This window comes from Perna viridis, chromosome 5, assembly GCF_037379345.1.
Source record: "Perna viridis isolate PV_CMFRI_1.1 ecotype Kerala chromosome 5, ASM3737934v1, whole genome shotgun sequence".
Lineage (NCBI taxonomy): Eukaryota > Metazoa > Mollusca > Bivalvia > Mytilida > Mytilidae > Perna > Perna viridis.
In genome coordinates this window covers 9,112,402-9,140,314 of record NC_142449.1, presented here as the reverse complement: position 1 = coordinate 9,140,314, position 27,913 = coordinate 9,112,402, and the positions used below count along the sequence as shown (strand labels likewise).

At 33.5% G+C, this 27,913-nt stretch overlaps 2 protein-coding genes across 2 annotated transcripts in view; both read right to left on the bottom strand.

Annotated features, from left to right (window-relative positions):
- Positions 1 to 27,913, bottom strand: part of LOC148615882 (hemicentin-1-like) — a 57,416-nt gene that overhangs the window by 4,541 nt on the left and 24,962 nt on the right. Inside the window, exons 9-33 of the mRNA XM_088582511.1 lie at positions 25,927 to 26,229; positions 22,413 to 22,721; positions 17,922 to 18,227; positions 17,248 to 17,547; positions 16,455 to 16,760; positions 15,947 to 16,243; positions 15,374 to 15,673; positions 14,612 to 14,911; positions 13,422 to 13,727; positions 11,975 to 12,274; positions 11,511 to 11,810; positions 10,204 to 10,506; positions 7,756 to 8,058; positions 7,168 to 7,467; positions 6,523 to 6,825; positions 5,913 to 6,218; positions 5,092 to 5,397; positions 4,468 to 4,764; positions 3,867 to 4,166; positions 3,215 to 3,520; positions 2,487 to 2,792; positions 1,935 to 2,240; positions 1,423 to 1,734; positions 709 to 1,008; positions 20 to 274 (exon numbers count right to left, since the gene is read on the bottom strand). Of these exons, the coding sequence (XP_088438637.1) occupies positions 20 to 274; positions 709 to 1,008; positions 1,423 to 1,734; positions 1,935 to 2,240; positions 2,487 to 2,792; positions 3,215 to 3,520; positions 3,867 to 4,166; positions 4,468 to 4,764; positions 5,092 to 5,397; positions 5,913 to 6,218; positions 6,523 to 6,825; positions 7,168 to 7,467; positions 7,756 to 8,058; positions 10,204 to 10,506; positions 11,511 to 11,810; positions 11,975 to 12,274; positions 13,422 to 13,727; positions 14,612 to 14,911; positions 15,374 to 15,673; positions 15,947 to 16,243; positions 16,455 to 16,760; positions 17,248 to 17,547; positions 17,922 to 18,227; positions 22,413 to 22,721; positions 25,927 to 26,229 (7,530 nt within the window). The remainder of the gene's footprint in view (positions 1 to 19; positions 275 to 708; positions 1,009 to 1,422; positions 1,735 to 1,934; positions 2,241 to 2,486; positions 2,793 to 3,214; positions 3,521 to 3,866; positions 4,167 to 4,467; positions 4,765 to 5,091; positions 5,398 to 5,912; positions 6,219 to 6,522; positions 6,826 to 7,167; positions 7,468 to 7,755; positions 8,059 to 10,203; positions 10,507 to 11,510; positions 11,811 to 11,974; positions 12,275 to 13,421; positions 13,728 to 14,611; positions 14,912 to 15,373; positions 15,674 to 15,946; positions 16,244 to 16,454; positions 16,761 to 17,247; positions 17,548 to 17,921; positions 18,228 to 22,412; positions 22,722 to 25,926; positions 26,230 to 27,913) is intronic.
- LOC148615883 (neural cell adhesion molecule 1-like) lies at positions 22,716 to 25,380 on the bottom strand. The gene is made up of 3 exons (XM_088581636.1): positions 25,356 to 25,380; positions 24,221 to 24,529; positions 22,716 to 24,012 (listed from the first exon to the last, which is right to left on the bottom strand). The coding sequence occupies exons 1-3, from the start codon at positions 25,378 to 25,380 to the stop codon at positions 23,645 to 23,647; spliced, it is 702 nt and encodes a 233-aa protein (XP_088437762.1). The 3' UTR covers positions 22,716 to 23,644.

Sequence of the window (27,913 nt, the reverse complement as noted above, 5' to 3'; positions counted from 1 at the left end):
TAATGAAGGTACAACTTACATTGAACATCAACAATGACTGTAGCCTCGTTAGATCCATAGTTATTAGTAGCTCTACAGGTGTAGGTACCAGCAGCAGATCGTGGGGCATTATTGATCTCCAAGATAGAACCAGTAGCAATCATTGTATTAGAATTCTCTTTGTACCAGCTGTATGTTGGTTCTGGACTTCCGATGGCCAGGCAGGTTGCCATGATTGTTTGGCCTTCCTCAATCACAATCTTGGTGGGATTGATTGAAATCTGGGTTGGTGGGTCTAAAATGGATATAAATAACACTGCTTATGACTCTCAATTAATACTGTAAATGCATTTATTTTTATGGTTGCTCATTTTACCAGATTTTGCAAGTGACCATATTCATAAGTATAAATCTTTTTGGTTTAAAAAAAATGTCAATGCATAAAAAGTGACAAAAACCAATTTGACTAGTACAAACTTTCGCTCTTTTCTGTCCATAGCAAAAATTACTAGGCCATAAAAATGACTACATTTTCAGTATACCATTGTGGATCACAGACTCTGCTTTTATTATTAATACACGTACTCTTAAATGACTGTGAAGAGTTTTTTCTGCCATCAAACATTACAAACATAGAATTAATTCATAAAATTACATCAAATTTTCAACACAAAATCCTTTCTATAGGAAGTTAAAACACAAGATTGCTTACAAAAATGTCTAAATTACCTCCAGTGATGTCAAGGTAGACCTGGTTACTGGATCCAGTCCCGACCTCATTCCTGGCCTGACAGATATAGTTTCCTTCATCATCCTGCTCTACTGGGTTTATAACAAGAGATGGGTTTGATGTGGTACCACCTGTTAATCTGTTGTTATTGGTGATGTCAATGGGTGTAGGCTGGTTGTTAATATACTTAGACCATACAATGTCTAAGGCAGCAGGGTTGGATATGACGACACACTGGATGGTTACAGAATTACCCACACGGGTTGACTGGACTGTTGAAGCTGTTACAGTTGGTACATCTAAAAGGAAATTAAAACATCGTAAATCCAACTTGACATTCAGCAGTTCAAGCACACAACTGCATTTGCTGTCAATATTAACAAGCAAGAAGAACTCAAATCTACCTAGAATGTCTTTTTATATTACATGTACTCTGAAATAAAAATACAATGTAATTTGCTTCATATATGACAAGAAACAAATGCCAATTCAAATGAACTGCACTTAAAAATTGCAGTAAAACTTAAACTGGAAATAATTCAACCAACCTATATCATGTACATTGAATAATTCAACCAACCTATATCATGTACAGTGAATAATTCAACCAACCTATATCATGTACAGTGAATAGACTTAAATTTCAGTTTAAGATATATGCTTTTTTTTTTACTGAAAATGTGTGTTAAAGACCAAGTAATTAGTTCACATACTTCCAACAACATCCAAGAAAGCCTGTGAGCTTTTTCCTGTTCCAACGATGTTGGTTGCATGGCAAACATATGTTGCCTGGTCATTTTCGTCAACGTTGTAAATGATCAATGAAGGGGAGACAACTGTGGCACCACCATATTTAGTAGAGCTAGCACCAGTTACAGATATAGTTTCTGGTGTGTTAGATCCAACCTGACGAGTCCAGTATACAGTGGTATGGGATGGACTGGCAACAACAGAACAGTCTATGGTTACAGTATTACCAATGTTGATAGGATATGTTGTCTGACTGATCCTTACTTGAGGTACATCTGAAAGTAGTATGATAAAGAACATTAGAGTGAACTGCTCCAGGTAGGTGACAATGTATTTTTGGTAGGGCTTGCTAAAGGCATAAATGACTTATTACCTGCCACATAGTTCTTCTCTATCAACTTCTGTTTTGTTTCTCTTTTATCAGACTTTTTGGAAACTTTATATTCAAAATCCATAAAATTATACAGGTACTTACTTCCTACAACATTCAGAGGAGATGAATTACTTCTGCCAGTTCCTACAGAGTTAGCAGCGAAACACACATAGGTGGCAATATCACCACTGCCAAGGTTCTTAATGGTCAGATCAGGGTCAGTGACAGTAGAACCAGAGTATTTGTCAGTATTGGTAAGATCTATTGTTATTGGATCAGTTCCAGCAACAGTTTTCTGCCAGTAGACAGAGGTGTAGACAGGGTTAGACGAAATGATACAGCCAAGGGTAATAGCCTCTCCATAATTTCCTGAGAATGAGGTCTGTGAGAGGGTAACACTTGGAACACCTAAGAGTAGTAATAACATATAAATTTGCAGTCATTTAGATTTAGAGTGCTATAATGCTTAGTATAAGAAATTTTATAAAACTAGCTGCTAGTTTTAATAAATAACCCAAGCAAGCATTTTTTTCTTAATATGAATATGAATAACTAAAAAGTCATTGATAAATTGAATTCTCTTCTTAAAACTGGATCTTAAAGCTTAAAAGCATAATATCTATGTCAAAAGTATAGACATAAAGAGATACTTACTGCCAGCAACAGCAACTACCACCTGTGTACTCTGCCCTGTTCCAACACTGTTAGTGGCAAAACATACATAGGTTCCTTGGTCAGAGAAAGCAGCATTGTTGATCACAAGTGATGGACTATCAACAGATGATCCCCCATACTTGCCATTACTATTGGCAACCACAATATTTGTAGATGTTCCACCAATGATCTTCCTCCATTGTACAGTGGTGTGTTTAGGATCAGCAGTTACCTGACAGGTCAGAGTCACAGATTCTCCAATGTTTACTGAGTAGGCTAACTTAGGAGCAACCACAATTGGAATGTCTAGAATAAAGTTCAGTAGATTTAGCAACATTTTATTAACATACTTTCACCTGTAGTTATCTCCCATTTTACCAAAATGACTTTTAAGATCTCATTTTGTACTACACATTTCATCATATCCATATCAATTGCCAAAGCAATACAATCTAGAAACTCATAGTGTTTTTTTTCATAGAATCATACATCAGTAAAAGAAATTCCAGTTCTTGCAAGAATTGAAATCATGACAGATTATATATATCAAGAAACAGTGACAAAATGAAATGAGATGACAATATAAATGCCTTCTATGATTTTTTTTCAGTGAAATAATTATAAATTAAAAAAACCCTTGTATTCCAATGCATTTACTAAAGATTTATGCACTCAGCTTGTCTTTACATGGTAAAGTACTTATCTATACAATGAAACCAGTAACTTACTTCCAACAACATCAAGTGCAGTAGCAGAGCTGATTCCAGTTCCAATATTATTGGTAACTTTACAGATGTAGCTAGCTTGGTCAGATTCCTCAGCATTATTGACGATCAGAGAAGGAGATGAAGTTGTTGAACCACTATACTTATTCTGTGAAGCAGAGATTGAGATATCAATAGCCTGGCCGTTGAGGATTCTCTCCCATGTGACAGAGGTAGCGGCAGGGTTGGCAGTATACTGACATTCCAGTGTGACTGATGCACCTCTGTTGACAGTGTAGTTTGGTACAGGTACGGTCACGGATGGGATACCTGTTCAATAAAACATTATGGTTAAGTTTGATACAGATTTACAGAGTGTAGTGAAGTGTATCGAAAAACTATGAGATTCACCATTATGACAATTTAACCATATTATGTTTTCAGTACAAAAATCTTTTATGCAGACAGATTTTTTGTTTGACCAATCATTTTTAACCTATGAACAGTGATATTCAAAATTTTAGCATTTGATCCCTAAGGGTGTGAACCCAGTCAACAAGCCTTCATTATATCTTCTCAACTTTACTAAGTAATGTATACCATATATAAACTGGCAGAATAATCAAAAATGTGATACATAGAACACTCATAACACAATACATGGTATATTACATACTTCCAACAACATCCAAGAAAGTTTGTTGAGATCGTCCAGTTCCAACACTGTTTGAGGCCATACAGATGTAAAATCCTTCATCAGTACCACGAGCATTGCTTATGACCAAGGATGGATTAGTGATGGAACTTCCGGCATAACGACTATCAGCCATGTCTACATTGACAGCCTGGTTGTTGACAATTCTTTGCCACATGACAGTTGTGGCTGGTGGACTAGCTGACACGGTACACTGGAGGGTGATGGAGTTGTCAATGTTGACAGAGTAACTTGTTGATAAAACTGTGACAACAGGAATACCTTAAAATAAAGATATATGTTAATCAAAAAGTTGTCTTTGGACACCATCGATGCATTAAAGAAATTTTATGATATATCAGTTATATCGTAAAAGAAAAGCTAAACATTGAAATTTTTTTGGGTGAATTTGGTATTTCAAGAAAAAAGAAATATAGAGTTTTCTCCCTTAGCACAATTTATGTATCAAACTGATCTGGACAGATTGCAATCAAATTAAAGTTATAATGGTCTTAAGTTTTAAAGATATAATTACTTCGCTTAATAATTGAAAAAACTATCTCTTAATAAATAACAAACTTACTTCCAACTACATTGAGGTATGTCTGAGCACTTTGCCCAGTACCAACACTGTTGCTGGCATAACATACATAGTATCCAGCATCTGAAGACTGGGCATTGTTAATAGTCAGTGATGGGTTACTGACAGTAGAACCAGAAAATCTTGTTCCAATCGTGATCTCTGTTGGTTGTCCATTAACGATTTTCCTCCACATCACATTGGTGTGAGCAGGGTTGGCATCCACTGTACATTCCAAGACAATATTGTTACCAACAGTTAGGCTGTATTGAGGTTGAGGAATAGTAACCACTGGAATACCTAAAGAAAGAATAATTATATATAATATAAACTCAATAAAAACTAATAAAGTGAAGATTTCTTAACAGAAAATCACAAATGGGAAAGCTAGAATGGTAACAAAAAAGCTTCAGCTTCTATAATTATTTTTACAAATTTTGATCTCTCTTTTTCTTCATGGCAAAAGTTCAGCTCTATGGGCTTTTAAAAATAGCCATTCGGAAAAAATTGAAAAAAGGTAATGAATCTGTTGAAAAATAAAGAATATTGATTTCTGTGTCTTGAATGTGCCATTCAAAAATTAAACTGATCAAAACAAATTTTAAGATATTCATTCATTTAACTTACTGCCAAGTACATCAAGGTATGACTGAGAACTGGTACCAGTTCCTGCAGCATTTGTGGCAGAGCAGACATAGTAAGCCTCGTCACTGTCGACAGCATTCAGGACGGTAAGGGATGGAATGTTCACACTACCACCAGTGTACTTATTGGAGTTACTGCTAAGGTCAATGATGGTCTCAACACCAGCTGCATTGATTTTCTTCCATGATACAATGGTGGCTGATGGAGTTGCAAATACTGTACACTGGATAGTGACAGAACTTCCAAGGTTGACAGTGTAGCCTTGTCCAATAGTAACAGATGGTACACCTGGAATTACATGTAGCATGCATTGTGACTACATAATTATTTGTCATAGTACTAATATACAATATCATAGACTGTCCTTTAATAAAATCTTAATGACAATGACACCTTTCACCATGTATAATAGATTATAACAAGTACAACTGTAACTTAAACCTACACTAAGTAATATTCAGCCAAATCAATAGATAGATGTAAGATAATAAACTGTTTATAGGTGTAACACAAGATACTGGCATTGGATAACTCCTTTTTCATGATCTCTGAGGTACTGTGATAGTACTATGGTTTGTGGGGTTCCAATTTTCGTGGTTTTCATGCTGAGCCAGACCACAAAATTTGGTTCCCAACGAAAAGGAGATTTCCATCAATGTGTATACTGGAAACCTCAAAACCATGAATTCAAGAATATATGAATTTATGTATCTTCCCTGATCCATGAAAATTGGTATCCATGAATTAATGTACTTTCACAGTAACCACAAATTCTTGTATTTTTCAGCAAGCTGGAAACTTACTTCCAATAACTTGTAGTTGTGTCTGCTGACTCTGTCCCCTTCCAATGGCATTTTCAGCAAAACATGTGTACACAGCTTGGTCTGAAGCATCAGCATTTCTGATTGTGAGTGATGGTGTGTTCAGGGTTACTCCTGAGTACTTGTTGCTATTTGAGTTAGAGGTAATGGTGGTAGATTGACCTCCCTTTGACTTAATCCAGTAGACAGAGGTAGCTGATGGGTTACCTGACACTGTACATACCAACTGTACACTCTGGCCATAGTTAACACTGTATTGTGGTTGGGGAACTGTCACAGACAGAATACCTAAAATGATAAATCCAAGTTTGTCACGTAAAAACAATTCATCTAATTTATATAAAAATACATCCACTTTTTTTCAAAAAGGTTTTTTAGGTAAAGTTTTAAACATAACAAAAATGACATGTAAAATAAATTAAAGTTTATTTGAAATTACTTCAATTTCACAAATAAATGTAGATTAAATATAAGCCAGTAGTTTTGGAAGTATACAGAGATAAAACATGTTTTACTGGTAAAATGTTATTCATTTTTTTATGCTGAAATCTTTTAAACTTGAAAACATATCATTATTATGCATTATACTTACTTCCTGTAATATCAACATATGATTGTGAGCTGGAGCCAGTACCAACAGCATTAGTAGCAGTACAAATATAATATCCTTCATCACTATCATCAGTGTTCTGAATGGTCAATGATGGTGTATTCCTTGTTCCACCAAAGTATTTCTGAGAATTAGACACATCTAAGTTCCTGGGTACTCCATTCTCTACTCTCTGCCATTGGACTGAGTTGTAGGCGGGGTCAGATTGGATCTGGCACTCAACTTTGACTGAGTTACCTATCTCTACGCTGTAGTAGTTTGACAAGATCTGCACAACTGGGATAGCTATAAAGTCACAACAATCATTGAGTCGGGTTTATTTTTATTTAAGGAAATTATCACTATAAATTAGACATATATATTATGAAATCGACTATAAAAGATGTAAAAAGTGATAAAGTCAACTTTGTTTGGATGGGCAGTAGAAAATAAATCTGATAACCAGTAAAAATATTGTGAGCAATGAATCTTCTATTCAATTTATAAAGAGACATCCTAAAAATCTGAATAAAAGCTGTTTCTTACTTAGTTGCCTACAGCTACTTAATTAGGTTTGCTATTGATAAATGGATTCCCTTCTAAATATCATGACATCAATGTTTTAATTTTATAACATCATTAACTCACCTCCAACAACATCCAAGTAAGTTTGTGAACTTTGACCTTTTCCTACACTGTTTGTAGCAGAACAGATATAGAAGGCTTCGTCAGAGTTTCCAGCGTTATTGATGACAAGGGATGGTTGTGACACAGTTCCACCAGAGTATTTACCAGAGTTAACACTGATTGTAGTTGAAACACCATTTTGAATCTTATTCCATGTGACTGATGTGTGGACAGGGTTAGAGGTCACAGTACACACCAAGGTAATGGAGTTACCATAGTTAACAGAATATGAAGTTGATCCAATGTTTACAATTGGAATACCTGGGAAAACACGAACAAGTATGTCAAAAAAATCTTGCACCATTGTGGAGCTTTCCGTCTTCTTTGAAGACTTATCATAGTACATCATCAACAAAACAGAATGGCGCATACTACAACTTTAAAACACAATTAGCTAGGTATAGAACACTTTACCACATGAACCATTAGCTAACCTTCAAACAGCTGAACTAAAAGATTTCCTATTTCAACTTCTAAAAAAAGACAATGTATTCATTTCGATCATCATTTTAAAAAAAGATTTGTATAGGAGAAGCTAACAATACCTACCTCCAACAACATCCAAATAAGTCTGAGCACTCTGACCAGTTCCAACTTCATTGGTAGCGAAACAGATGTAGTAAGCCTCATCAGAAGCTTCAGCATTACTGAGTGTCAGGGATGGGGCATTAACAGTAGAACCAGAATACTTGTTGGAAGTAGTAGAGGAGATTGTGGTAGCTACACCATTGAGAACCTTCTGCCAGTAGACAGTGGTATGGGCTGGTGATGCAGTCACAGTACACTCCAAGGTAATAGTTTGTCCAATGTTAACTGAGTATAGACTCTTCAATACATTAACTGTAGGAATGTCTGTAAAAATTATAGAAATATTATAATTTTTGTACAATAAACTACAAACATAATTTAGGTGAAATTCTTCAAAATATGATGTAAATCTTCATTACTTTTTGTTAAAAGTGTTTTTTAATGTTGGTGATAAGTTATTTATTGAATAATTATTGGTACAGTGCCCATGAAATTTAGTTGTCACAACCATATAGCAGGTTTTTGTGGGGTGCTAATTTTGGCATATTTTTAGTGGTTTGTCTAAAACTAAAAAAAAATATGAGTACTACGAAATATTAACTCTTTGCCTAAGTACTTTGTGCACCACTAAGCATCTGCCAAAATAAGAACACCAAAATTTTTCATGCATCTTTTTGCCTAAAAATTGCCAAATTTAACACTTGCCAAAATAACCCACCATACATTATATGAATGAAGTTATATCAATGATATTTACATTTAAGGAGGTACAAGTTTATAATACTTTAAATAAGTTTGGTCCTAGATTTTCAGATTCTTTGACTTTTATATATGTGATGTCATTAATATGAACAAGTTCAAATAAAATCAAAGAAAAGGCATAATGAGGTCAAATTATATGAAACAAATGAATTACCAATCTGAAAATCTAGTACATGTATTTATCTGCAATAAATTTACTGAAATAGAGATGCAAATATAAATAAAGGTCAGGTTGGGGATCACAAATTTGCACACAAGATTCAAAGAACAAATATATTAAAGATGTTGCCCAGAATTATCAGCACAAAAACAAATCCCTGTATAATTATGGATTTTTTCTCTCTATAATGTTCTATAGTTATTTGATGATAAAGTTATTTAAATATTAAGAAGTTATATACATCACATACATTATCAATTGTAAAAGGGAAAGTCAGCAAAATTGTCTAAACAACACAAAATGATCTTTGAAATGTTCCCTTTTTTCAACTCCCAATTTTCTTTCATCATAGCATATTTTTGTAATTTATTTCTTGTTAAAAATATGTACAGGTTGATGAAACTTTTGTGAGTATCACAAACTTAATGTGAATTTAGCATTTCAACCTTGCCATTATGAGTTTCATTGTGATAAGCAATTTTCCACAAGTCTTTTAAGAATGTAGAGCACTGCAAAATGGAAGATAACCCATGCAAAACAAAATATAGCAGTTTTCTTTAAACTTTCAAAAATTTATGCTGATAATTATAAAAAGCTACAGTACAGCATTCAGTATATCTTCTTATTCATGGATTTTCTATACACTTGATAACTCATGTCTAAACTCATTATTACTAAGCATAGGAAGAATGCATATGTAAGCAGTACATAAGTGGCACACAGGTATACCTACCAAAATCTAACAAAATATAATCACATGGCATTAGGTTTATAGAATGAGTGTTCTACTAACAAATAATGAAAAAAATATATAATCATCTCTACTAGTGAAACAAAATAAAATACAAGATGTAAAATGCTCTGCTGGTGAAACAAACATATAGTCATCTCTACTACTGAAAACTAAATATAATTTCATGGAGTGAAATTATCTACTAGTGAAACAATATAAATATTCACATGGAAGTGAGATGCTCTACTAGTGAAACAATATAAATATTCACATGGAAGTGAGATGCTCTACTAGTGAAACAATATAAATATTCACATGGAAGTGAGATGCTCTACTGGTGTAACTAAAATATGCAAAGTTTTGTAATATGTGTAACAAATGTAATTTTTGTGTACATAAAGAACTTTTTTGATTCTAGGAAGAAATTAAAAGTCAAGCAGTTTAATAATAACAAAATAATCCACATCATTTAATTCAAAATAAAAAGGTTGGTTCATTCAGCTTTTATGCAATGTGATCTGAAATTACAGAAATCAATTTATTTTGGAGTCAATTTTAACTTGTACAAGCCTAGATGTTACAACAAAAATCCACCTGAGATAATTAAATATTTCTTAAACCTAAAAATCTTCTATAATTAAATAAATTGTTTCTATCTAGTGAATTTGATCAATAGGTCAGATGGCTGTAAATCCTACAGAAAGAAATTTGTGTGGTACATGTTTAGACAAGTGATCAGTCAGTGTTGATTGTGACTATCATATACCAGTCAATGATGTGAAAATAACAATTAAACATTGATAAAGATACTTACTACCAGTGACATCCAAAAATGTCTGTGAACTCTGACCTGTACCAATGGCATTGGTAGCAAAACAGACATAGTTACCCTCATCATTGAGTTGAGGGTTGTAGATGATGAGCGATGGGCTATTTATAGATGATCCATCATAACGACTGCTGTTAATGTCAATGTCTAAAGTCTGGCCAGTACTGCTCAATCTCTTCCAGAATACAGTGGTAGCAGCAGGTTGGGCAACAACAGTACACCCTAAGGTTACTGTTGCTCCAATGTTAGTGTTATAAGTTGGTAGAGATACAGTCACAGTAGGGACATCTACAACAAAAAAGGGTGTGATTCACAGGAAACAGTGTTTGTTATTAAAATGTACTGGTGTTAAAGGTAAATCTTAAGTCTGTTAAGTCTTAAAAAGATAGAAAAAATTAAAAGAAGAGTAATTTCAAAGGAGGAAGTATTAACATTAAAACAAGTAATCTTAACACATGTGTTTAGTATCAGACATTACAGTATAAAACATTAACATCAGCAGCAAAATTACCAGAGTTACAAAATGGTTTTCTTTAATAAGCTAAAAATCTAATTTAATTTGTTATCATGATACTATACATACATCACACTAAATTTGGTTGATAATGATACAAGATTTCATAGTGATCTAATCAGTACAAAATAATTTGGATGATGGTTTCAATGCTTCAAAAATGATGGTAAATAGTGACAAATGATGAACATTAAGACTATATGAGTGCACATCTAGGCTATGGTGAAACCAATCTATGTTGACATATCAATTCCGTCACATCTATATACCTACTTTACTTAAGTTTGTAAATCTAAAGATCATTTAATATATATGTACATGCATTAGATTTTAATTCTGAAAAGAAACCATGTATATTCGCAAACAGGACTTGATCAACTGTAATTTCATCAATAGAAATATGCTTAGGAAAGGGAGATAATTCAAATAATGTGAATGTTAGTTTTGGTTGGTTAGAAGGTGAAGATTTGGAACTGTGATTATATCAAGCATTAAAGTGATATAAATTTGCATAGTCATCAGAGTTTAAGCATACCATTTCATCTTTTAGTACTTTTAGGAGGTGTTTTGATTTCATAGAAACGTATTAGTAAGGCATGATAAGCCAGGTTATTATAGGGACAGATTAGGGTCAAACCAATGAAAGGACAAAACAACAGGAATAAATAAAAGCCAAAATGAAAGCTTGAATAGAATTTATTAGGTGTCAGAATAAACAAAAATATACAATAACATGCCGTTACAAAATATGTGCTCATTTCAAAAAGTTTGAACATACTTCCAGTTACATCAAGATAAGTCTGGGCAGATTGTCCTGTTCCAACAATATTGGTAGCAGTACAAATATAATATCCATCATCAATCCCAACAGCTCCATTTATCTGAAGGTTTGGGCTGTTAACTGTTGGGGTGTTATACTTAGAATCTGAAGTATCAATTATCTGTTGCTGTTGATTAACTATCTTATACCACTGTACAATAGTGGCTGATGGATTGGCTGTTATTGAACACTCAAGGGTGGCTGTTTGTCCAAGGAGAACACTATAACTGTTAGAAACAACACGAACAATAGGCAAGCCTGAAAGTAAAAGAATTAGATTATACAAACTTGTCTGGGGAAATAGAGTTATTTCCCTTGACACAATAAAATTTATCTACTACTTCAATTATATCAAATTAACCCAAAAAATAAGACAATAAAATTTTAACTTGAATATAGTATTAAAGCATTTAAATACTTACTGCCAACAACATCAAGATATGTCTGTGAACTTTGACCTGTGCCAACACTATTAGAAGCATAACAAACATAGAAAGTTTCATCATTGGAGTCAGCATTGTTGATAGTTAAGGATGGTTGCCCTACAGTAGATCCACTGTATTTGGCTGTAGTAACATCCATGGTAACTTGTTGTCCTCCCTGAATCTTCCTCCAGAACACTGTGGTATGGGGTGGGGCAGCAGTCACAGTACATACTAATGTTACACTACCACCATAGTTAACAGAGTATGATGACTGAGCCACCGTTACTATGGGTATATCTGTAAATAAAAAGATATTAGAGAAAGGAAAAAATAAACCAGAATAAAAAAAAACTGCAAAGGAAGACCATCAGGAATAAAAAAAAAAACAAGAGGCTCCCAGGAGCCTGAATCGCTCACCTGGTTGAATTTTGCCTTTCAAGGGCAATAAATTAAACAAGTTGTCCAACAATTTTGACTCAAGAAAACTTTGATAGGACTTATCATAAGGATCATTTCAGCAAATGAAAGTCCAAATCTATCATAGTTTTCAAGAAATTGGCTGAAAACTGTAAAAAAAACCTGTCATTTTCCACTGTCAAGGACAATAACTCTTATAAGAAGGCATCTGACAACTTTTATGCCTGAAGACTTTTGTAGTCCTAAAAATAAGGATCGTTTCAGCTATTGAAAGAATTTGGCTAAACCTAACAGTTTTGGAGATATATGCGAAAAACTACTGTCTGACCCCAATGTTCTATTTTTAGTAATGACAGCCAGGTTTTTCAACAGATCAAAAATCCCCACTTCAGTTCTATGCAGGATACCCCAAGAAACACTCATACAGAGTTTTGTTTCAATTGGTAAAATAGTGTCACAGAAGAAGATTTTTGAAAGAAATAACATTAGAAATAGCAAAAAAATGTTGAAAAAGGGCAATAAATCCAACATGGCTTAATAGATTAAAATGAAAATTTGACTGCAGATAGATCTCATCATGTTGAACACTTTTACCCCCATGTCAGAATTTCGCTAAACCTAATAATTTTGGAGATACATATGAAAAACCACTGTCCGACCCCTATGTTCTATTTTTAGTAACGGCAGTCATGTTTTTGACGGATCAAAAATTCCCACATCAGTTCTATGCAGGATACCCCAAGGAACATTCATATAAAGTTTGGTTCCAATTGGTCAAGTAGTATCAGAGGAGAAGATTTTTGAAAGAAATAACAATAAAAATAGCAAAAAAAAATGTCAAAAAAGGGCAATAACTCCAACATGGCTAAACAGATTAAAATTATTAGCGACAACGACGGACACCAAGTGATGGAAATAGCTCACCTGGCCAAAGGCCAAAGGCCAGGTGAGCTAAAAAAAATAAATGAAGACAACATTTTTTAAAAACTAAGAAAGTTTGATGAAATGGTAAGAATGATCTACTTACTACCAATAACAGTCAGCTGAGTAGTGTTACTCTTCCCTGTACCAACACTGTTAGAGGCATAACATCTGTAGGATCCTATATCATTCAAGTCAGTATTCTGTATAACAAGGGATGGACTGGATACAGTAGATCCAGAATATTTATTAGAGTTGGACATCTGGACAACTTCCTCAGCTTGTTGATTGTTTATTCTGGTCCAATAAACATTGGTTTCTGGTGGAGTAGCTGACACTGTACAGAATAGTGTGATAGGATTTCCGATGTTTACCTGGTAAGAACTCTGGGCAATGCTTACTACTGGTATACCTGTCAAAATATCACATATTAATTAGTTGTAGTATAGAATATTCATGCTATAGAGGTAGGAGGTCTAAGCTTAATCTTTTATTCTTATGGGGTTTTTTTTATAGTCAGTAAATTTCTAAAATTTTTCAATTAAAACTTTGTGTATCAAGTCAAATGTCTTGGCTAGATTTTTTACCATTTATTGGCCAGTCCTTTCATTTTATCTTGAGTGACCTTAGCCCCCAGTATAAATTACATGGTTGCTCCAATAAATCAATTTATTAATATTAAGCAACTACTGCCATGTGACATTAGACACCCAATCAGTAATACTAATTCTATCATTATACCATCAGAATGAGAGGTGTATAGTGTGTTTCAATCATGTTAGGTGTCCAAAAAGTCTGGCAATATGATGAAGATTTTGACAGTTTTTAGAAAAAATTTAATGACATAAAAATACAAATAATTATTAAATTATTATAAGCTCAATAAGACAAAAAAAATAAACCATTGATACATAAATGTTACAAAGTGTTGTTTTATTAAATGCACTAACATCTGATAAAACATTGTCATGTGACAAATCAACTGATTGTCAGGTAACACGATAAGTAGAAAAACCATGAACATTCTAATTATAGATGTAACAGGACGAGTGAATTATCTTTAACATATTTTAATTATTTTCTAATTGAAGTATTTGAATAAAATTAATAAACTACTAAATTTTGATATTCTTGTGGGTAAAATTATCTCCCAAACTATACATTAAAAAAACAAAAAGTCAAAATAGATAAGTCAAATAGCATTTGCGAGTTTAAAAGTTTACAAATTTTGTCAAGACCTTAAGAAACCCAATTTAAATAATAATATAGTATATTCTCTGGTACCACCACACTTACTTCCTTCCACATCCAGAAAAGTTTGACTACTAGATCCAGTACCGGCTATATTAGTAGCATAACATATATAGTTTCCTTCATCAGAGTTTGCAGCATTCCTGATAGTTAATGATGGCTGTCCAACAGTCGACCCACTGTATTTACTGTTATTTAGGTCAATTTCTTGTGGGCTGCCATTGACAATTTTTCTCCAGTACACATTATTCTCACGTGGTGTTGCTGAAACTTCACATCCAAGAGTAACCGTGTTACCAACAATAACAGAATAGGAATTAGACAACACTCTTACGATTGGGATATCTGAAAATGAATTGTCATGAAATGTGAATTATGAACTGCATAAATCAGGGTCACAAAAGGAGAAAAAAAGTGAAAGAAAATTGTTGGAGGATATAAATGATGAAACATATAAAATTTGGTTTGTTTTAAACATAACTGAATTAGACTTTTATTCTCATATGACGTGCATCAAATCTCTTTTGACCACAGCCATGGTAAAAAAGTGATAAACACATGACCAACATTTCTTGCAACACATGGGCAGCATCTATTTAAAATATGAAGAAAGTAGTCCTATTAGAATTGAAATTACAATGACTATTTTATGTGAAAAATACTAAATAATTGAATTTTTACATCAAAAATTTGCTTTTACATAAAAATTTCCAGCATATGATGGTATTAATAGGGGAAAATCTTCCATACAAACTGTTCCAAAGGTTAACAAGTTTGCAACATGATTCTTTCCATGTTGATACTCACTTCCAATTACATCCAAGAATGTCTGTTGACTAGAACCAGTACCAACACTGTTCTCAGCAAAACACTGGTAAAATCCTTCATCACTCAGATCTAAACCAGAGACAGTTAAGGATGGCTGTCCAACAGTTGATCCAGAATATTTTCCTGATTGAAGCGAGAGATCATTCATCTGTCCGTTCTGAAGCCGTCTCCAGTAGACTCGGGTCTCTGTTGGGTTTGCCGATACAGAGCAGACCAGAGTAACTGATTGTCCATAGTCTCCATTGTATGCAGATTGGCCTACTGTTACTATTGGTATAGCTGTAAGAATAATGTAAAATTTAATCACTAGTAAAAAAAATTATGAAGTAATAAATGGTGGCAAAAAAGTTCTTCGAAAAAACACAAGAATTTTTTTTCCAGTTAGTGTGCTCTTTATCCCTTTTTTTAAAATGAAACTTTTATGTTGGAATCAATTTATTTCAAGATTACTTCTTTGCTGAAAAAGCTTAGTTTCTTTTTTAGAAAAAAATTCTGTATTCATTAACCGTAGTAAGTTTTCCCATCCAAACTAGTTAAAGCCATAATACTTACTTCCAGTTACATCGAGGAAAGTTCTCTGACTGGTTCCAGTCCCCACTGCATTTGTTGCTGTACAAATGTAATTTCCTTCATCAGCAAACTCTGTCTGTGAAATAGTCAAAGATGGAGAGTTGACCCTTGACCCTGACAAACGACCTCCTACTGGTACACTGGTAGTTTGACCTCCTACAACCTTCTGCCATTGGACAACTGTGTGTGCAGGATTTGCAGTAACAACACACTGAAGAGTGACAGTACCTGTCACAACTACACTGTAACTGTTAGATAGGACAGCAACTGATGGAATACCTGAAACAATTTTATCTATATGTAGCCTTATATTCTTCTTTTATAAATTCTGTTAGAGGCACAAAAATTTTATAAAGACAAAATTATGACAAGGTCTTTTTTGGGCATTTTTGAATGATGCTTTTACAAAGTCCTATATTTTCTTGAATATTTTATTGAACTCTACAGATAATGAAGAAATACTAGAGTTAATTATCAGACATAATATTACCTCCAGCAACGTTGACACTGGTTGGGGCACTCTGTCCTGTACCAACACCATTAGTTGCAAAACATATATATGATGCCTCGTCAGTCAAAACCAAGTTATTAATAGTCAGGGAAGGGCCTGTTACTGTTGATCCATTGTATTTATTGTTACTATTTTCAACATTTATACGAGTGGCGACTCCACCAAAAATTTTGTTCCAGTAGACCACAGTGTGGATTGGGTTTGCTGTCACAGTACAGGTCAAGGTCACAGATCTACCATAATCAACATTGTATTGTCTCTGAGGAACGACCACAGATGGAATATCTAAAAATAATACAATCATTAAAAAATTCAGGGAACCAAGATTCAAGTAGAAAATAATCACTAGAAAGGGAAAACAGACACATACAAAGAACAAGAGATAACCAAAATAACACGTACAAAGAAACAAAAGTAAATGAGCAACTGGGAGCCAACTAAAAACTGATGATACATAACATAAAACATAAAATAACAAACAAGACAGGAAAATGGGTATTCAAGTTTTGAAGTCAGTTGTTTTCTATCATCAGAAAACTATTCATGTTTGGATATGCCAAAGCTGTTTTGGTTTTATTTGCATCTTCTTCATAAAAAAATTTACACTTAATTTCAGAGAAGTGAAAAAGCAGATTAAGACTTGTCACTCTCCAAGTAAGCAGCCAACTTTGTGAAAAATAATAGCAAAATTAAATCACACACTAAGAGGTTTTTTAAGATTTTTGTACATCCCTCAATATATTCTAGAAGTCTAATTTATAAGAACACTTACTTCCAATGACATCCAGAATAGTGGCTGTACTCTGTCCCAGTCCAATCGAGTTTTCTGCATAACATACATAGCTCCCTTCATCATCGAGGTTAGCATTATTGACAACTAGAGAAGGTGAATTTACGGTTGATCCTGTGTATTTCTGGGTGTTTACATTGATATCAGTTGTGACCCCATTGATTGTCCGTTTCCAATAAACAGTGGTATGAGCTGGGTTAGAGGTCACAGTACAGGTCAAAGTAACAGACTGACCAAAGGATACAGAGTAGTTGGGTAAGGCTATTACAACAGTGGGAGGCTCTGAAATAACAGATCAATTGACTTCTAGTTTCGTTCTGATCATTCAGATATAATAGAAATAAACAGCACATATTGTTTTTAGTCTAAAATTTTAAAAGAAGCCATACAAAAATTCTTTGAAAAAAAACAGGTAATTTTGAGTAAGAAATTTTCTCAATTCCATTTTTCTGTTAATTTTCGAAGATATATGTTGGTTTATTAAATTTCAGACATTTATTTAAATATCTAACTTTTTACTACAACAACCAAGAAATGCTTCAAAAATAATCTATCAAAAAATCTGAGTTACCTCCCTTTAACATTTCAATTAGCAGTTTGTTGGGCAATATTCTACAATTTAATAAATCATATTTTTACAAATAAGAAAAACTTACGACCAAATATATCTAGGAATCCTTGTGTGCTTTCTCCAGTACCAACAATATTTGTTGCCTTGCACCTATAATTGCCTTCATCACTGAAATCTAAATTATTAATAGTAAGAGAAGGATTGACTGTAGTAGAGCCCCCATATTTTGTAGGATTTGTTGATGGTCCAATCTGTGTGATTTGTCCACTAACTTCTTTCTCCCAGGATACAGACTGAGCAAACGGGTTAGCAGTTACAGTACAGCCAATGGTAATACTGTTACCAACAAGAGCTTGATAGGCGGAGGAGCCAATAGTAACAATTGGTATATCTAAAATATAGAAAATACACAGTGTAAACATAAAAAAATCAAAAATAGGAAGTTTAAATATAAACAAAAACCCACTAGAATTAAGGAATTTGGTGTATACTTGCTTAAATTCAAAGCTCTATTTCTTCATAAAATTTTTACTGGTAAATAAAAAGCAAGAATCAAAAACTTAATATCAAATATTATTTCACAAATTATACTAATTCATGTATTGGTAGTTTAGTGTCCGTCTTTGTAAGAATCAGGCAGTGAGTGAAACATGGTATGAAAAACCCCACTATTTTGAAAGTTTAATTTGACTATCTGAACACTCAGAATCAAAGAAAAAAGACAAGATTCTCCATATCATTTTGGTAAATTGAGTTATAATTTTATTGAAATGCACTGAAAATGAACATTTCAAGGGCAGATAACTCTGTCAAAAACTTCATTTTAAAATCTAGCATTCCATTGAAAAATTTCTGAGCACAACCAGTGATGCAGATCAAATAATTGGTCTTTTCAAATAGAGAAAACACCTTCGATTGACATTATATTGTCTGATCTGTGGAGATTTGACATGTTTAAGATTTTTTTTTCATTTTGCCTGATTCTTTCACAAACTTACAGCTTAATGTTATACAATACAATTTTCTCATATTGAAATTTTGCTTATTTCATATAAAACTATTGTCCACCACTATAGACAAGTAATAAAGGAAAATTAAATGTTAGACTAAAAGTAGGGAGGTGTTAATTGCTTTTAGATATAAAATAAAGGTGAGTTATAAACATAATAGAAACCACAAGTGTTAGATACAAAACCATTACAATATAGGTCAAGTTATATTTATTTAAATGGTAAAATGACCAAACAATTATGGTTCACATAATTTATGGTGCTTTGTTAAACTAGTAGCTTTATCATGTAAAACATAATGAAGAGATTCTGAGGTTGATAAAATTGAGAAATAACTAAACTAGTATTCTACTAAATCTTCAACCATTTTTTTAATAATTTTGCTCATTTTATAAAATCTCTCCAAAGAGGCTAATGTATTGCTGTCTAAGCTAAGTATTCAGAGAAACCAATAAATATGACCTCAGCATAAGAACACCTCGAGACCATACAACTGAAGATCATTTGAACAAAATAATCTACTTTAAATTTAAAAAGTTCAGTGCATGGTCAGATATAAGTAGCAGTATTTAAGGAACTTCAAAACTGATCTCAGCAAAGAGGTCAAATACAAATGTATAAAATGAGTTGTATAAAATATTACATTATATATTGAATGTTTTCTTTTAAAAATGGATTAAGAAAATAGTGCTAGAATTTAAATCTAAAGGGTAGAGTATTTACAGAACAGATTTGGTAAAAGATGTCAAGCCCTTTAATCATGGACAAAAACTGTTTTCTTGATTTATGACATGTGGGAACATGAAGGTGCTTGAGTCTATATACTAATTCAACATTTCTAAATGCAATGATAATATAAAGTTTATCATTAAGTCTGTAGTCACTACAAGTTATTTTTGTTGGTCAAAATCACTGCATTTTTCAGGCTGAAAATGTTACTTGACATATAAGCTTTAGAAAAAATACACATGTAATACACTATAAAAAATTAATGGTAAAAATACAGATCTTTGGCCTAAAGTAATAAGTATACAATTTACATTAGAAACATAAGGCCATGAAATACTTGTTGCATACAAACCAACAGTTAAAACGGAGTTATACAGCTAGTTACTACAACACACACAACATATATAACAACAGACAGTATGATTGAGTTATAGTATAAGGCTTTTAGGTTAGTTATATGGTAGATTAAACTACGATATGATAGTATAGATAGTAAAGTTGGATATACGGTAGAGCACACACAGAGGTTACTTACTACCAATAACATCTAGCGTTGTGGGGTTACTTTGAGTGGTATCGAAAGCATTGACGGCCCAACAATAGTATGTTCCTTCATCAGTGAGATCGGTGTTAGAAATTGTCAAGGATGGATTATTTACAGTTGAACCACTATATTTGCCAGAACTAGTGGAGATTTCAATGGCTGATTCTCCTTGCTGACTAAAGGTCCAATAGACCCTTGTGGCTGATGGTGCTCCAGTGATACGGCATTCCAAAGTAACAGGGTCAGCAAAATCAGGCCGGTAAATACTCAAGGGGATAACAACATTGAGAGCCGCTAGATTAAAGAAAAGAACAGTAAATACGACCAAAGAAAATTTTTCTATGAGGGGATATTTTCCCACTTTGTGCATAAATTGAGCAGTACAAAGCATGGTATCCCCTCAGTTTAAATATTGACACTGTGACCAATATTCTATGACAAACAATGGGGTTCTAAAGCCTAAATTATTATACCAAGTTTGGCCAAATTCATTAAGGGATGTGGATTCAGGAATATATATTCTAACAGATGAATGGAAAACTAGAAAGAACAGATGGTAGCCATTCCTTTGCAACTTCATTTGGGAGCAGATGGAAAAAATGCCAAATGGTAGTGTAATAAAATTCTTGAAATAGGACAAAAGTAAGATGTGTAGAATGCATAAATTGTGTACTAAATTTTATCATTAATTATTACTACAAATCTATGTATCACCCTTCTAAACACTAAAATATCCCTTTTCAGCCTCAATATGGATTTTTTTTTTCATTATAGTTTTACTATTCCTATTAAGTTCTAACCCAGTTTGCAGGGTCTATTAGAAATTGGTCAAGATGGTTAAATTGTAATTATTATTGCATACAAAGTTTTCAAAGTTTTGACAATAATGACTGAGGCATAAATTTTTAAAAACAAAAATAACAAGATCAATCAGCTGACATCCAAAAGTGGAATAGCTGGCAGGCAAATCCTTTATTACAATGTTTACTGTTAAGCCTTACATTTGTACAAACATACCAAGTTATTCCAGAATAAAACAAGTGCATTTAAAAAAGTTCACATACTCACACGCACTCATTTACAAAGTAACTCGTGAATCAAATAATACAGCAAGCGTTCAGTGAAATCAGATGCATAATTCACCCTCTTCATGGCCAACACTGCCGGCACTATGAATGAGATTTAAAGTTAATCCTTTCCATGATTCAGCTTGTTGAGTTTGAAAGAAAAAAGCATATTTAAAAGAATTCAAATTTTCTTTAAAAAATATATTAAAAAAAAGAATGAATTTTCTTTGGCAGATATCGTTGAGATCTTTTCAGCATAGGTTAAGAGACAACAGTTTATTTCTTTGAAAAAGATCACGATATCAAAGTACTTTTGAAAAAACTACAAGCTGATCTTGTAACAGCAGTCCTATTCCACCACTTTGAAAATGGTTATTTCAGAAACTCCATGCAGCTCTGATAAGGCAGAAAAGGAAAAGTCAACAGTGCAATAAAAAGGAACTGTTTGTGCAGATTGACAACGAAAACCAGACGCACCTCCCGTGACTGTTAATGTAGTCCCCTGACTACTGCCCGTTCCAACGACATTTGTTGCAGTACATCTATATGTCCCTGAATCCTCAGTGACAGTGTTCAGGATGGTTAAGGATGGTGTGTTTATAGTACCTCCTGAATACTTGGCAGAATTCCCTAGATTAAGAATGTTTGGTACACCATTTACAATTTTTTGCCAAACTACAATGGTATGTGGAGGATTGGAATTGATTGTACACTCAATCGTGATTCTGTTTCCATATAAGATGCTGTAGCTAGGAGAGAGGATATTGACAGAAGGGATACCTGTAATGGAATATTGTATATCAGTACTGAACACTAACTATAGGACAACTTCAGTTTACTGGCAACCTAAGATTTTCCTGAAACAGCAAATCAAATCAACTACTTTCAACATTTTACTGCTCTGACAAGCTAGTATTTGAAAATATTTGACTGAACAATTCTGTAAAAAATGTTTCTTTTCACAAGTTTGAAAAAATTCAACATCCAGACTATTGAAATGTTTATAAAGAAACTCTGTCCTTCAGTAACATCTTTGACAATGTTACACAACTTTATCAAAAATTATTTGTACCGGTATTTTTTTTTTCTAATAACCATTAATTATTCTCCCCAATTTCAATGTTTTTTATGTTGATTCCTTATCACTGCTTCATTTTTCAGACAGGAGACTTTAACTCTACAATGGAAACAATTAACATAAGTTTTAAGTAAAACATTTTCCTTACTTCCAGTAACATCAAAGAAAGCTGTCTGACTGCTGGATGTACCAGCAATGTTGGTGGCTGTACAGACATAATTCCCTTCATCACTCTGAGCAATATTTTGGATTATCAGTGAAGGACTGCTAACAGTGCTGCCGGAGTACTTCCCACTGTTACTAGCCACATCAATATTGGTGGTTTGTCCTCCAACAGTCTTGGTCCAAGTTACTGAGGTAGCTTGTGGTGTTCCAGTGATTGTACAACCAAGTGTTAGACTGTTTGATCCAATAACAGCATTGAAAGATGTTTGGGAAATAGTAACAGTTAAAAATCCTGAAATAAAAAAGAACCTTAGTGAACTACTCAGGATACCCTACTTGCACACATTTGCACTCGTTAGAAAAACTATACCCAAATACAAAATGCACTAAAAAAAAGTTTTCTTGCTACTAATTATTAACAAATTTTTGAATGATATCCATTAAAAAAATAAGTGCTACCCAGGCTAAAAAACCTAAATAATTAAATCTTTTAACTGACAAGGTTAATTCTTTAATTTAAACTAAGTCCCCTCTCAAATATGGGTCGCCCTTGATTAATTTCTGTTAAAATCAAACCCATCCAATTTTTTATTGCTACTAATCACTCTCCAAAGTTTGAATGCACTCCATAAAAAATAGAGACACTATCAGATCAACAGCCTAAATCATTAATTTTTCACTAAACCACCATTCCAAAAGGGTAGCTCATCCCCCTTACTATTTTCTGTGAAAATCAATCCAATCTGAGTTTTAATTGCTACTAACCATTCACTCAAGTTTGAAAGAAATTAGTGAAAATGTAAGTGCTATACAGGCATCAAGCCTAAAGCACTGATTATTTAATACTCCAAAAAAGTTATCTTCCCTTGACAGATTTCTGAAAATTAATCTCCTCCAAGACTTTGTAGGTTCTAACAATTTATCAAAGTTTGAAGGAAAATTGTGAAAAAAAAGGTTTTATCCAGAATACAAGTTATGAAGGATACATGGATTGGTGGCTGTACAGAATGGCCAAAATCATAACGTTACCACAACTTTGTTGCAAAGGACATAATAAATACATGCTTCATATGAATAATATTGCAACAAAATTATGCATCAACACTTTATAACAATACATCCTACTAAATATGGGAACAATTCGGTTATCTGTTTCAGGACAAACATAAACATACATACCAAAGATAATCATTTTGATGAAATTAAACTTATCTGTTATGTTTTCCTATCATAGAATATAACATAAGAAATATGATATACACAATCTACACGAGACCTACCCCCAGTGACTGTTAGACTGGTATCCTGACTGGAACCTGTTCCTACAATATTTGTGGCTGAGCATCGGTAACTTCCTGAATCAGTGGTAACTGTGTTTAGAATAGTGAGTGAAGGTGTGCTTTTAGACCCACCAGAATATTTAGCAGAATTTCCAAAGTTGATCGTAGATGTTATACCACTGTTTATTTTTTGCCAAGTTACGCTGTTATGAGCAGGACTAGCAGTGATAGAACACTCAATAGTTATACTGTCTCCATATAAAACACTGTATGTAGAAGACAGGATGCTTACAGTAGGTATACCTACAATTAAAATAACATCGATTACTACTTTCCTTTCCACAAGAAAATGGTGTAACCAAAATGTCCTATTTTTAAGCTACTAAACTAGTCCATCACTAAAATTATTCCATTAAATGTAAGGAGTTTATAATAAAGAACTGTTGATTATCATTTGTTTTTTTGGTTTTTTGCTTACAAGACTTCTTTGAAAAGAAAATGCTTTACTTACTGCCAGTCACATCAAAGAAAGCTGCCTGACTGTTGGATGTACCAGCAATGTTGGTGGCTGTACAGATATAATTCCCTTCATCACTCTGAGCAATATTTTGGATTATCAGTGAAGGACTGCTAACAGTGCTGCCTGAGTACTTTCCACTGTTACTAGCCACATCAATATCGGTTGTTTGTCCTCCAACAGTCTTGGTCCAAGTTACTGAGGTAGCTTGTGGTGTCCCAGAGATTGTACAACCAAGTGTAAGACTGTTTGTTCCAATGACAGAGATGAAAGATGTTTTTGAAACAGTAACAGTTAAAAGTCCTGAAATAAAATAAGGGTAACAACCATTTTACTGAAAACTAATCTAATTCATGATCATGTCCAAAATAGATATTACACCACTGGAGCACCTGGTACGGCAATGGTCCTGACCTGGACAGGCATTTCAAATGAAATGGTGGGTTAAATCTAGGTTTTACAGTTTGCTAAACCTCCCACTTCCATTGGGGCATGAATATACCAGTGGTGATTAAATAGCATTTACATGCTGTTGTTATGATCGGTAAATCAGCGGTCATATCAGCACAAAGAACAATTTTCAAAAAAAAAAATATCATTACTCATTGTTTTAGAAGACACTGAGTATTTTTCAGCCAAGGACTGATATCTAAAACTAATTTGGTAAGAATTCCTTTAAGATGCATTTCCTCATAGCCCTGATTCAGGAGTCTGTTAAGCAGATATTTATGGTGTTCAAGGAAATCAGAGTAGTTAGCGAAACCTTAGTGAGCATACTCAGGATACGCCAATTGCATGCATTTGCACTCTTCAGAAAAACTTCAGTCTCTATGAAATCAACCCCATCCAAGTTTTTATTGCTACTAATCATTTACCAATTTTTGAATGATATCTGTTAAAAAATAAGTACTTTCCAGGCTACCAACCTAAATCATTAACTCTTTTAACTGACAAGCTTAAATCTTTAATTTTTAACTAAGTACCTCTCCGCAAAAAGGGGTCGCCCTTGACTGATTTCTGTTAAATGAACTCCATCAAAAATAGAGGCATTATCAGGGCAATAAGCCTAAATCATTGATTTTTCACCTTACTCCTTGCAAAAAAAGAATCCCCATCCCATCCTCCTTACCATTTTCTGTGAAAATCAATCCCATCTGAATTTTAATTGCTACTAATCATTCACTCAAGTTTGAAGAAAATCATTGAAAAAAATGTAAGTGCTATATAGGTATCAAGCCTAACGACTTTTTACTAAGTCCCTTTCCAAAAAAGTTGTCTCCCCTTGACAGATTCCTGTGAAAATTAATCCCATCCAAGACTTTACAGGTTCTAACAATTTATCAAAGTTTGAAGGAAAATGGTGAAAAATAGTGGTTTTATCCAGGAAACAAGTTGTGAAGGACACATGGATTGATGGTTGGACAAAATGGCCAAAATCATAATTTACCCACAACTTTGTTGCAAAGGACATAATAAATACATGCTTAATATAAATAATCATGCAACAAAACTGCACATGAAAACTTTATAATAATACATCCTATTAAATATGGAAACAATTCAGTAATCTGTTTCAGGACAAACATATACATACATACCAAAGATAATTTATTTGATGAAACTAAACTTACCTGTTAAGTTTTCCTATCATAAGAATATATTATAAGAAATACGATATACACAATTTACACGAGACCTACCCCCAGTGACTGTTAGACTGGTATCCTGACTGGAGCCTGTACCTACGACATTTGTGGCTGAGCATCGGTAACTTCCTGAATCAGTGGTAACTGTGTTTAGAATAGTGAGTGATGGGGTACTGACTGATCCACCAGAATATTTAGCAGAATTTCCAAAGTTGATCGTAGATGTTATACCACTGTTTATTTTTTGCCAAGTTACGCTGGTATGAGTAGGATTAGCAGTGATAGAACACTCAATAGTTATACTGTCTCCATATAAAACACTGTATGTAGAAGACAGGATGCTTACAGTAGGTATACCTACAATTAAAATAACATCAATCACTACTTTCATTTCCACAAGAAAATGGTGTAATCAAAATGCCCTATTTTTAAGCTACTAAACTAGTCCATCACTAAAATTATTCCAATAAATGTATTAACTTTATAATTAAGAAATAATTTGTGGAGGGGTTAGATTTGTACTGATTTTAACATGGGTATGGCATTTATATTTGATTATTCAACACTGAGCGACAGCAAGGTGTTAAAATGAGAATATAAATGCCAAACCCATATTAGAATGAGTACAAGTCTAAAGATTTGTACTCATTTTAACATGGGTACGGCATTTATATTCGATCATTTAACACCGAGCGATGGCTGAGTGTTGAATAATCGAATATAAATGCCAAACCCATGTTTAAATGAGTACAAATCTACCCCCAGAAAGAATTATTTCTTTTCCAATATGACAAATACGGTAATTTTTGTGACTAAAATTTCCCTAGGCGCAGCCAAAATAACAGCTGTTCCATTTAACCTCCCCTGTATGGAAGTTGGATTAAATTTGTATATTTATGTCATCGTATGTGTTAAATGTGTGCATTTATATAATTCATTTCAATTAGATAAATGTTTTTAAATGAGTGTTTTGTCTGAAAGCGACAGCGAAAGAAAAGAGACAGTGTGCAGGTGTTAAAGGTGGGGTTGCACCGACGTATACTGTTTGATGATATGAAGACGTCATATTAGAATAAAGAATTGTTGATGACAGTTTGTTTTTTTTTTGTTTTTTGCTTATAAGTTCTTTGAAAAGAACATGTATCACTTACTGCCAGTCACATCAAAGAAAGCTGCCTGACTGCTGGATGTTCCAATTACGTTAGTAGCTGTACACACATAATTCCCTTCATCACTCTGAGCAATGCTTTGGATTATCAGTGAAGGACTGCTAACAGTGCTGCCTGAGTACTTTCCACTGTTGCTAGCCACATCAATATCAGTTGTTTGTCCTCCAACAGTCTTGGTCCAAGTTACTGAGGTAGCTTGTGGTGTTCCAGTGATTGTACAACCAAGTGTTTGACTGTTTGATCCAATAACAGCATTGAAAGATGTGCTTTGGATGGTCACAGTTAATAAATCTGAAGTATATGTAACATATAACTGCCTCAAATGCTTGAATCCCAGTTTTGGAAAAGTATCGAAAGGTCATAAGAGCACAGAGGCAGTTATATATATTATTTAAGATAGATCAGTTCTACAAAAAACTAAGTCATCACAAAGGTTGTTATTCATTACTTGATGGTGACATTGTTACTAATTCTAAACATTATGGACAACTTATATCTCAATACAACCATTTGATACCACCAAAGTGGACAGATGTCTCAGGTATAGTTTTTTATTTGCATATATGGAACTGCAAGGAAGTGATGTTACATTGAAGTTGATTTCAATCTCGATAGACTGTGACTGTGGGGGCATATGGATGAAAGAAATATGGTATTGTGAAGTAGTGATGCTAATTCGACTACATATTTAATGTGACTGACCTAGCATAAGTGGTTCTGACACATAAAATGACCTTATCAGAAGACTTAAGTGCGGAGACATACATATGAAATGGATAAAGAATTGAGATACAGTGATGATTATGTAACTCTATACCAAATATGATTGATCTAGCAAAAGTAGTTTATATTTAACTGATCTAACCAGAAAC